General features: G+C 49.2%; 2 protein-coding genes across 2 annotated transcripts in view; both read right to left on the bottom strand.

Annotated features, from left to right (window-relative positions):
• LOC140539330 (ankyrin repeat domain-containing protein SOWAHB-like) overlaps positions 1–1461 on the bottom strand; it is a 3354-nt gene extending 1893 nt beyond the window's left edge. Inside the window, exon 1 of the mRNA XM_072662026.1 lies at positions 1–1461. This exon is cut by the window's left edge and continues 1893 nt beyond it. Coding sequence (XP_072518127.1) covers positions 1–466 — 466 coding nt within the window. The 5' untranslated portion in view covers positions 467–1461.
• A 90-nt stretch (positions 1462–1551) lies between these two features.
• Positions 1552–12194, bottom strand: ccni (cyclin I). Its single transcript, XM_072662028.1, has 7 exons — positions 11964–12194; positions 11048–11204; positions 10260–10394; positions 7059–7133; positions 6554–6694; positions 4842–5075; positions 1552–3141 (listed from the first exon to the last, which is right to left on the bottom strand). The coding sequence occupies exons 2-7, from the start codon at positions 11159–11161 to the stop codon at positions 2722–2724; spliced, it is 1119 nt and encodes a 372-aa protein (XP_072518129.1). The 5' UTR covers positions 11162–11204; positions 11964–12194; the 3' UTR covers positions 1552–2721.
• Positions 12195–12205: the final 11 nt, after the last annotated feature.

Below are 12205 nucleotides of genomic sequence, written 5' to 3'. Positions count from 1 at the left end.
TGGCGCGTTTCTCCCGGTTGACAGCGCCCACGTCGTTGTTGTTGTCGTTCGCGATTCCAGCGACGGGCAGGACGTCCGCAGGGCCCCGGCGGGGAGGGGGGGTGCTCCCCGTCCTCACTGCTGCTGACTTCTGGGGCGGAACTTCGAGCCCGCGCTCGTGCTGCTGCTTCTCCTTCCTCTCCTCCTCCTCCTCCTCGCCTCGGCTCCTCGGTGACGGTCTCGCGACGCTCTCGAGCCGCTGCCGGTGCTTCTTCTTCAGCACGACGTAGGAAACCCCGCCGTCCTGCTTCACCACCGCCACGCTGTTTACGAAGCGCTTGAAGAGCTCGCGGTTGCGCGCTCGCGACGCCTCGTCGTCCTCGCGGAGGAACCGCGTGAAGTGCGCGAGGAGCTCGGCGTTGCGCGCGGTGCCCCCGCAGCTCAGGAGGAAGCGGAGCACCGAGTCCTGGGTGAAGTCAGCGGCCATCTCTCGAGCTGCGGGTCGGTTCTCCTCCTGAGGCTCCACCTCCACAGCTCCACCTGCTCCACCTGAGACAGCGAGAGCGAGCGAGCGAGCGAGCGAGACACACACACACACACACGCACACGCACGCGCACACGCACTCACACACACCTCCTCGAGCGTTCCCAGTTCCACCTTAAGAGTTTTTTCTCCAGCGCAGGTGGAGGAACCTTAAAGGGGAACTCCACCAACTTTTCAGAATGGCTCCATAAGTCCGGGTCGGGGGGATAAACACCCCCCCAGAGCGGTTTTGCTGTGAACTGCTCCACTGTGGAGAAACGTGCCCTCTCTGATTTCGTTACAGTGGAGGTGAATGGAACCGGACGTCTGTCGCCATGACAACAACACAAATAATAGATTTGATTTACTCACGAGCTGAAAACTGGGACTACTGTGCTGCACAGTGCCCTGCAGGTATCCCTCCACTCCACCACTGATGTGTTTGTTCTCAAAGGAAGGAAATCAGCAGTTTTCTTTGGGCACTACTTTTCTCGAGGGACCGAGTCACAGTGGTGGAGAATTGAACCAGACGCCTTTAAAAACGACCTCACTGAAGTATATATTGACATGGAATAGTTAGGAATACTCAATCTGATGCCTCGGACGGTTCATCCACAGTTTCGAGGCGGTTTTCCCTCATAACGCGCTACCAAATGCACTCAAGGTGGAGGGATACACGCAGAGCGCTGCACAGCAAAATAGTCCCTTAAGGAGACTTGCTCACTTTCAGATTCTCCACTACTTTCCCATCATCATTATCATCATCATCATCACCCCATAGACACCTCTGAGGACACGTGGTGGGTTTGGATAGTAAATAAAGGGGCTATATCTGTGCTGTAGCCACGGCGACTGCCGCCTGGTTCCATCCACCACCACTATAAAGGAAGCAGAATGAGAAAGTTCCTCCACAGCAGATCAAGAAAATTTCACACCAAACGACTTGACCTCACACTCCGCATTATTCGGAGAATTCTGCACCGCCGGTGGACCGCCCCTTTAATGCACACACTACAAACACAGGTACACAGAGTGGAGGCGGAGTTCAGTTCAGTTCAGCACAGTGTGACTTTATTGGAACCTTTGCGTCGATGTTTCAGCAGTGTGGTCAGCCCTCGGCCCCCCAGAGCAGAACAGAGAGCCAGGTGAAGGAGCAGGCAGGTCATCATTATCATCATCATCATCATCATCATCATCATCAGTCAGCAGCAGCGGGATGGTGGTGAGGGGGACGGGGGACAGTGATGCTCTAAAGTTGTTGTTTTTTTTTCTTGCATTTCAACAGATTTTGTGGTTTTTTTTTTGTTGCTTTATTTATTTATTTAATTAATTAATTAATTAATTTTTGTTGAAAGATCCTACGGTTACGACCTCGGTCTAAACGCCCACCAGGCCGCGCTCTCCCTCTCCGGGTGTGCTGGGATGCTATGTCACATTAATGCTCTCTTAGGAGAAGTGATAGGGAGATTATCACCTTAAAAAAACAGCCATACAGACACACACTCACACACACACACACACACACACACACACACACACACACACACACACATCATTAATGGAGATGGAGAAGCCATGGAGTAAGAGAAAGAGACCAACCTGTAAAAAAGAGGAAGAGCGAGGCGTGGAAAAGAGAGGGAGGACGAATCAAACATCAATAAAACACATTTCTATAAAATCTGACGAAAGAAGCTCGTTAATCAATAATCGTTATCAATCAATCAATTAATCAGTCATTCTCGTTAAGCCCTGGTGAAAACATCCAGGAGTGCTGTGCGCTTCGTTACAGACGAAGACGGGGAAGAACAGAAGCCATTAAAATGAGACGATTAGCTTTCGCATACGGATATATGTGAGACAGACGTCAACACTGATATACAAAGGCAGAACTGTGACTTGGACAGGAGGGACGGGGGGACGGAGGGGACGGGGGGAGTATTCCTACTTTCTTATTGTTATTTTTTTGTGGAGATTTTCTTTATTTAGATTTTTTTTGCTTTTAAAACTTTTTTTTTTTTAAAGTAATCAGGCTGAACACGGTGGTTAGGAATGGACTGCAGCGGATGAGGTCTACAGGTTCTAGATAAATATGGGAGTTAGGGTTCTATTCTGCTCTGAAGGAAGGAGGAAAGGCACCACACGCGCACACTCAAACACAACTGCGGTCTTGGCCTTGTCGCCCCCTGCAGGCCCCCTTTTACAGGCCCCTGCATGTGGTGTTATGACGCCGCGACCGGCTGGAGGGCCGGACAGGGCGAGGACCCGCCCTCCTGGGGACTGTCCTCGTTGTAGAGCCGCTTGATGCCGTCGAAGTACTCGTCCACGTCCATCTGCTCCACTTTGCGCTTGGCCGAGGGCTTCCTCCGGAGCGGCAGCGGAGCGCAGGACGGGGCCGGGGCGGCATCAGAGGTCGTCAGGCTGGGGTCTCTGTTAGAGCGGCTGGGCGGCAGTGGCGGCGGCGGCGGCTTCGGGGCGGCCGAGAGGTGCCAGTAGGGCAATGCTCGGCCGCCCCGAGGCTCTGAGAGAGGGGGGCGCAGCGGGTGGCAGATGTATACAGTGTTGGGAGGCAGGGAGGCCGAGTGTGTGGACAGGCAACGTGCAACCAGCTCTCTGCAGCCAATCAGCTCGGAGCTATCGATCTGGAGGGAGGGGGGGAGAGACATGTTTAATTTTAAGAAACAAAACAAGCACATAAACCCATACAAATACATTCATTAAACGACCAAAAGTTTGTGGACACCACTTCTAATGTATGCATTGAGCTACTTTAAGTTGCACCTATTGCTGACCGAGATGTGCAAACTGTGCTCGTTGCTGAATTCAATCAAATCCTCACAGCTACTAAAACCTAGTAGAAAGTCTTCTTCCCCGGACAGCTGAGACAGTTACTCCAACTGAAGCAGGATCAGCTCTTTTTAATCCTTTTAAATGCGGAAGAAATTTTGAATGATCAGGTGTCCCAATACTTTTGTTCACAGTGTAGGATATGAGCCTATTAGCCCTTCTGTTGCAGGTGGGTTGATCCATAATAAGTCCTTTCTGGGTCACTTTACAATCCTTGTGGCATATTCACTACATGGACAAAAGTATTGGGACGCCCCTTTTAATCACTGAATTTGGGCGTCTGATTCAGCCTCATTCAGCCACAGGTGTATAAACTCCAGCCTCTAGTCCTGCAGTCGGCCTTTCTTACACACATCAGTGAAAGAACGGGAGGTTCTGAAGAGCTCACTGAACTCCAGCGTGGTTCTGTATGTAATAGGAGCTCAGCACCGCAGCACCAACAGCAACGAGTCAGCTGGTGAAATTTAGACCTTCCCTCCTAGATCTTCCTCCATCAGCTGTGAGTGGCGTTATTATTGAACAGTGGAAGAGTTTAGGAGGAACAGCTCACAGAGAGCAGCTCAGCCACAGAGTGTCTGTCAGACCACGTAAAGTTACAGAGCGGGGTCAGGGCCGAGTGCTGAGCTCAGAGCAGAGTGCAGAAAAGCCTCCAACTGACTCAGTAACTGCAGCAGAGCTCCAGACCTGCTGCTGCTGGTAGAGCTTAGAGCAAAGGGGGACCAGCTCCAGATTATTACAGTCTATGGGTTTAGAATAAGATAAGATAGTCCTTTATTAGTCCCGCAGTGGGGAAATTCCCAATGAATGGGATGTCCCAATACTTTTGTCCAAACAGTGCATATAAACATTAAGGAAGCCACTGCATTAGGAGAAAGTACCAGTGGGGGGTGTTGGTTCAGTACCAGCTGCTGTACCCTCCTGTAAGGCATGTAGCCTTTGTGTTTGTTCAGGAGTGAAGCAGCGTAACACACCGTCCTCCATCACACACACACACACACACACACTCCCACAAAGGGGGCTTTCAGGCTGCAGACTTTAAAAAGAACAGCTAAATCCACTGAAGGTCATCAAAGAAGAGCAAAGTGTGAGCAGTAAATAAATCCTGTAACCCACTATTGGAGACCCTCCACCCTCGAAGATCTCCGCTCCTCTAGGACGAGGAAGAGGACCCTGCTGATCCCTCAGACCCTGCTCCCTCTCTTCCAGTGGTTTCCATCTCAGCGGAGAACCAGGGCGAGAGCTCTAAAGACTCTAAAGACTATATGGACAAAAGTATTGGGACACACCTCTTACTCACTGAGGTCTACTAACGTCTGGGACGGCAGTGCAGTGTGTTCTCTGATTCTCCTTCACTCACCAGGGGTGCCAAAACCTTTGCACGCGACTGTACGTGTGAGTCATACGGCCATTAAGATAGGTGTGTGCGAGCTCAGGGGTCAAAGGGCCGGAGTGTGTGTGTGTGTGTGTGTGTGTGTGTGTGTGTGTGTGTGTTTACCTGAGATTTGCGCAGCAGGTCGACAGTGAGAGCGAGCCAATCGGGACAGAGACTCTCCAGCTGCAGCGTGACGAGGGCGAGGGCCAGCATGGAGCCGCGCACAGGCAGCAGGGCATGGTGGGAAAGGCAGTGCAGCAGCTCCTGCGTGAGCAGGGCCAGGTGCTGGGACCGGTTCAGACCGGACAGTGCACCGCCCAACTGCACCGCCTTGCAGCTGAACACCATCGCGTGGAACTGGAACGCAGAGACGGAGGAGAACAATGAAACTGGTCTGGCTGCTCTTAATGGAGTGACCTCACACCGCACAGCTGATCTGATCGAAAAAGCTCGTATCTCCACCTCCAGCTTTTTAACAGGAGGACCAAAACACCTCCTCGAAGGTAGCTCGAACACTGCATGTCCAAATGTTTGTGGACACCCCTTCTAAAGAATGCATTCAGCTAATAGAATAGAATTGGACTCTATACATTGATGAACCTGTTGGTGCCATGCCTAATGCCAGGCGTGGGCTATAGAGGCGATAGGGCATTGAGCTGTGGGGCAGTGGGAGAACCGTGTTCTCTGGAATGATGGATGGTGGTGGTGGTGGTGATGGTGCTCCATCCAGTACTTTTTATATAACTGTCTACTAACTCTTGTCGCTGAATGCAATCAAATCCTCACAGCAATGCTCCTGCTCCAAAATCGAGTAGAAGGCCTTCTTCCCTGGACAGTAGAGACAGTTACTCCAACAGAAGCACGACCAGAGACAATGAAGGAGCAGGCGTCCCAATACTTTTGTCCCTTTAGTCTATGTTTATAAGCAAAAATCCCTGACCTGTAGTACCATATTTAGCCACCAGGAAGCTCCCTAACACACACACACACACACACACACACACACACACACACCCCTGAGTTCTAGTCTGGACATGCCCCCAGTGGAAACTATGGGAAGTTAAAAAACAATTAAAACATAAACAAACACAAAACATGGTTCCTCCACCCTGAAGCAATCGCTGTTTCGACTCCGCCCTCCTCCACGCACTTCTGCTTGTGTGACGAGCTCTCTGGCATGACAGGAATGCGGCAGCTGCTCCGAAAACCCAGAGTCAGTGAGGTCAGACGTGCTACGGTGAGGAGAGAGGGGTAAGGGCCTTGTTCAGGGGCCCAACAAACAAAGGCAGCTTAGTGCTGCTTACTACCATACTACCAAGGGTTCGATGCCCAGGACTACAATCCAAGGTGGCCCCGGACACTGACCACCGCTCTAGGTGTATGTCCTCACTACCCTTATTATTAGTACTAGGAGCCTGTGCACAAGTACACAGTACGGACAAAAGTATTGGGACACCTGCTCATTATAAAGAGTTGACCACCACCATACCTCATCACAAACTCCCCCTGCGCATCCCACCCAAAAGTACTGAATGGAGCTTCACCATCATTCCAGAGAACACAGCTCAATGCCGGGGGGCTTTACACCCCTCTATAGCCCACCCAGAGAAGGAGAGAGGGGGCAGTTATGCTCTCTGGGACTCCCAGTTACAGAATGGCTGTGGCAGCACCCGGGCTTTGAACCTGCGACCTCCTGGTGATGAGTCCTAGGACCTGTCTGGAGCTCTGGGCTGTACCTCAGTGTTTCTGACAGTTATAATAGTACATGTTAATGACTGATGTTCGGTCGGTGGGTCGGTTGGTGGGGTTGGTTGGGGGGCGAGCGCAGAACTCACGATGTGCAGGAAGTCCAGCGGTGTGGCCGTGTGCAGGTCCCAGCTCAGCTTATCCAGAACGATCCTCTCCATCCGCAGAACCTCAGAGGGAGTGCAGCCGCATTTACTGCAGCCAATCAGCTCTCTCAGCGCCGGGATACGCTACACACACACACACACACACACACACACACACACACACAGAGAGGGGGAGAGTGAGATTAAAAATGTACACAGTGCTGTCAGCATGATTCTCAGAGTAAATGTTTAACACACAATGGTTCTGAACACACACACACACACACACACACACACACACACACACACACACACACACACTTTCACGTTGTATTTGCTCCCCTGGTCCAGTCCAGGCTTCAGCTCAGCTGCACAGATTAGCGTGACCTCCAGTGAGCGCTCACGTGACGCCCCCAGACCCCCTCCTAATCCCTTCAGACCCTCTGGCCACGTATTCCACAAACTGCCGGAGGGAAGGCTGATCCCGGATCAGTTGGGACTGACTCACCTCGTCCTCCTCGCTGGTCTTGGCGGCCAGGAAGAAGCAGGTGATGGCGATGCAGCGCAGGTACTTCGGACGAGCCTGGGAGGGACAGTGGAAGGAGGACAGAGCGATTAGACAGACAGAAAGCTTCAGTAGGAATGAAGACCCAGAAGAGCGCCTCCTGCAGGAAATGCAGAACTGCTCCTCCGGGTTCTTAATGGGCCTCAGGCCGGTAGTTGCTAGTGGTTGCTATCGAGTTGCAAAGTATTTCATAGGCGGTTGCTATGAAGTTGCTAAGTGGTTACTAGACAGCTGCTATGAAGTTGCTAAGTGGTTACTAGACAGCTGCTATGGTATCCCGGGTGGTTTACATGGGGTTGCTAGGTATTTGCTAGGTGGTTGCTATAGAGTTGCTAAGTAGCTGCTAGGGTGCTGCTAGGTGGTTACTAGACAGTTGCTATGGTATCCCAGGTGGTTGCTATTAGGTTGCAAGGTATTTGCTAGGCGGTTGCTATGAAGTTGGTAAGTGGTTACTAGACAGTTGCTATGATATCCCAGGTGGTTGCTATTAGGTTGCAAGGTTTTGGTGGGTGGTTGCTTTGGCGTGGCTAAGTAATTGCTAGGGTGCTACTAGGTGGTTACTAGGATATGCCAGATGGTTGGTATGGGGTTGCTCGAATTTGCTAGGTGGTTGTTCTGGATCTGCTAAGAAGTAGCCATTGCATCCCAGGTGGTTGCTATGGTGTTCTTGGTGGTGATGTGGCTGCTGTGGTGTTGTTAAGTGGTTACTAGGTATTTGCTATGGTACCGGCAGGTGGTTGCTAAATGGGCACTACACCTGTGGTGTTGCATGGTGGCTGCTATGGAGCTGCTAAGTGGTTGGTAGACTGTTGCTAGGAAGTCACGGGTGGTTGCTATGAGAACAAAGGAATGTAAGAGTGGAAAAAAAGTCACACACACACACACACACACACACACACACACACACACACACACACACACACACTTTACTTCCTTCATGTACTTCTCAGAAATGTGCAAATGAGGAATTACAGAGAAGCCTCATCACACAGCTCACACGCCAGGAGCTGCCGGAATTTGCCAACTTCCGACGTCACGAACCCGTGAACACAGAGCCGTGACGACAGAACCCAGGGCGGATCCAACCAGCGAGGTCTGCTGACCATGCTGGAGGTCTCCACCTCTTCTAAAGTGAAACCAGGCTGCCCTGCGCCCTCGTACACGGCCGCCCCGCGGCGCGGGTTAGAGGGGAACTCTAAGAGAAGCCAGATTGTCTATGTGCCAATTCAATTAGGTAGAAATTGTGAAAACTGGGTGGATTTGCCCTTTCACAGAACCTCGGGAGACGGTACTACACCTTTCGTGCTGGTTCTGAAAGGTGTGTGTGTGTGTGTGTGTGTGTGTGTTTATGGGGTTTTACTGCCCGACGTCGGGACCTGGCTTTGCCGCGTCAGTCTGACGGAGCATAAAGGAGTCAGACCTGTTAAAAGGAAAACTGAAAGCTTTCAGTTCACTTTAAAAATAGACCCTGAAACTGAGCGCAAAACACACACACACACACACACACACACACACACACACACACTATTGTTCAAAAGTTTGGAAGCTAAATGTCTTCAGGGAGATACAACCAATTTGGTGAACAGAGATACAGATGGCATATAATAACTAACTACATAAATAATTCTAAATCTAAATAATATATATATATATATAAGTATAATTTTATATATATATATGATAGAAAGTAAACAAATGAAAATAAATAAAAATGATATTTATATATACTATAGTAACTAATAAATATACTTTAAAAGTAACCGTTATTATTATCACTCATATTAATAGTATTAGTTTACTGTATCTACTGTATTAGTGTTGCCATTCCTTCAGTAATTACAGCAAATGATCTGTGAGTAACTTCCTGTTGCCAAAACACATCAAATATTGCATCATTGCATATTGCGTTTCCAAACTTTTGAGTGTCAGAGTGTCTTCCAGCAAACACACACACACACACACACACATACGGTGAATCATGGTGACGCTGCGCTCTCAGCATCTGAGCCGAGCAGTAGTCCTGATGACGGAGCAGTGAAAGCTGCTGGATGGGAGGAGTTGGGGATGAGGATGTACATCCTGACCTCACCAACTTCAGCTCCTGTGGCTGAATGCAATCAAATCCTCACAGCAAAGTTCCTCCTCCAAAATCCAGTAAAAAGCCTTCTTCCCTGGACAGTAGAGACAGATCCTCCAACAGAAGCTGGATAAACTCATTTTTTAATTAATATGGGCAGGTGTCCCAATACTTTTGTCAACACAGTGCATCAGCCTGTGTAGCTGCGTCACCTTCTTGCCTGACTAGGAGACTTTGTCCAGAGGGTCATGGTGCAAAAACTGTCTGAATGTCTGAAAGCGTCTCGCTGCCTTTCACCCTCAGAACTGACCCTAAAACAAAGGTCAGCAGGGCGTGTGTTCACCGAGTCGGGCTACAGCTATTCAGCCCTACGGCTGGGCGAGGTGACGACACACAGGTAGGAAGCTGCTGTAACACTGGGCAAGAACTACAGAGTTGCACTGAAGTTACACACTTTTCTCTACGATCAGTGTGTGTGTGTGTGTGGTTGTACACACTCTGGACTCATATCTGTTGTTGTTGTTGGTCTGCTGGTGTGAAATAACAACAAATATATCCTTACGTATTTGGACAAAAGTATTGGGACACCTGCTCATTCATTGTTTCTTCTGAAATGTAAGGGTGTTAAAAAGAGCTGATCCTGCTTTTGTTGAAGTAACTGTCTCTACTGTCCAGGGAAGAAGGTTTTCTACTAGATTTTGGAGCAGGAGCATTGCTGTGAGGATCTGATTGCACTCAGCAATGTTGAATGGAAGATCACCACCCTATCTTTAGCGCTGTTGGCCGGCACAGGCTCGTTCCCAATGCGTACTCATGAGGGAGCAGGGACTCATTTTGGTTTTATAACTTGATCATTTTACGTGTTTAGTGTTTAATGTTTTTATGGTCAGTTTATTAGGAACGTTATAACATTAGAAAAGTACAGATTTGTCCTGATGTAGCTAATATGTCCACCCCCCTCCCACCCCAAAGCTAACACACCACACTGATTCACACCAGGCTGCTTCTAAAGGCCTAATGGAAAATCCTGCCTGCTCCTGAGTGCTTCTACCGTGAGCCGCCGGTACCTTAATGGCGGAGAGGAAGCGGTCAAGCATGGAGACGGCCAGACAGAGGGTCTCTGGATAAAGCTTCAGCTGGTGGTGCACATCGGCCAGCCATCGCACGGCCTCGTCACGCTGGGCAGGGGAGATATCTGTATCCTGCGGGGTGAGAAAAACAACAGAGCGGACCGTGTTAGACGTTCACCCCAACCAATTAAAAAATTGGTAAATAAATAAATAAATAAATCGAAGTATCGTGATTGATCTTTGATCGATCAAGCAATACAGGTTTGGTGTCTGACGTGTGCTTCTTTAGTTACAACAGGGGACGCTAGGCTAATACTGCTAACAACGCTGGCCTTAGACTGTCACCGATTTCCTCATCTGGTCAGGTTTTGGCTTTAATTAAAATATGTAAATAAGGTATTTCTGCGCTGTTTAATCAACTGCAGACATTTTTTAATAATGCAAATAAACGAAGACTGTGGCGTGTACACGTCCTGGCTGATGGACTGGATCTGGGGTCAGCGATCAATCATGTACACTTGACTTTTCACCAACCGACTCCCTCAAGACTCCCTCAAGACTCCCTCAAGACTCATAAAGGACTAGCTTTTTAAAGGACGCCCTGCTCGCCTGCTGCAAACGGGACAGGTGGGCCCCCCCCCCGTCCTGCACGTCCTAGGAAGGTGTGAAAGGTAAAGCAACACCTCAACATCCAACAGTCCTGTGGTTGGACATTATGCAAAACTGGACAGTGCTTACCTAAGGAAGGGTGTGTGTGTGTGTGTGTGTGAGATCAAACAGCTCACCTGGTTGGAGGGTTTCTTTGGCACGTAAACCGTCCACAGCCTGGCTTCCCTAGAAGCTGCCTTCTCCAGGAGAAAAGACAACTTCCGGCCTTCCAAAGGTTCGGCGAACTTCATCACGAACCCTGGAAAAGCCTACCTCCCCACTGGATACAGCTACCTGAGCCAGACACACACACACACACACACACACACACACACACACACAGCCATTATAGATATTTATATTTCAGTTTTTTATTATTATTATTATTATACATATCCTAGTGTGGGTGTTGTGCAAAACTTTGGACAAATCAAATCATCATTATTATTATAATTGAGCTGCATTTCTGGGCACGCCCACCTCATTAATTATTCATTATTATTATATTTTTTCTCAACAACACATTAGATTAAGCAAATAAACAGTGGAGAAATGTTAAAGTGTGCAGCAGTGAGTCTCTGGAGGAAAGGGGGCTCATTCTGGCTCGTTTTTGGGCTAAAGGAGCTGAAACACAGCGCTTTTCTGCTGTTCTGCTGGAGCCCTGCCGTGTATATTACTGACGGGAAATGTGATGTATTAATTATGCAACTGCCTTGTATTAAAAAGCCAGTAATTAAAGCAATTAAACATGTAAATAAACACAGATGTTGTCGTTAGCGGCTAGCTGGTTGGCTAAGCTAGCTATAGCTAACGGCTAACGGCTAACAGCCACTGACTAGCGAGACTGACAGATCCTAGAGAGTCTCCCCGCCTCCTCTAAAGGGGGAAACTCGGGGCTGTTGATATTTTAGGGCGTTTGGATGAGTTTAGTCTGACTGTTTAAGGCTGGAAATGGACAGAGAGAGAGAGAGAGAGATAGAGATAGATAGAGAGACACAGAGACACACAGGGAGAGAGAGAGAGAGAGAGAGCTGCGTCGCTAGCTACGCTCACCTCCCCTGCAAGGCTGTGGGAACCGCAGTCCGTCTCGGAGATCATCCGGCCCGTTAAACTGAGATCAAACTAAACTGCAGCTCGGAGCGGGACATCTCCTCACGCTTCCACCTTCGCCTCCATTTCCAAAAAAAAAAATGTTAGGTAAAAAAATATATTTAAAATATAAAACGGAATATAGACTGACCCGTCTACTTCCGAGGAGGGGACTGAAAGAGGAAGGAAAGGTGGACCGCCCCCTT

Source organism: Salminus brasiliensis, chromosome 18 (genome assembly GCF_030463535.1).
Source record: "Salminus brasiliensis chromosome 18, fSalBra1.hap2, whole genome shotgun sequence".
NCBI lineage: Eukaryota > Metazoa > Chordata > Actinopteri > Characiformes > Bryconidae > Salminus > Salminus brasiliensis.
Note: the sequence above shows the minus strand (reverse complement) of the source record. Positions and strands in the feature narration are given on the sequence as shown.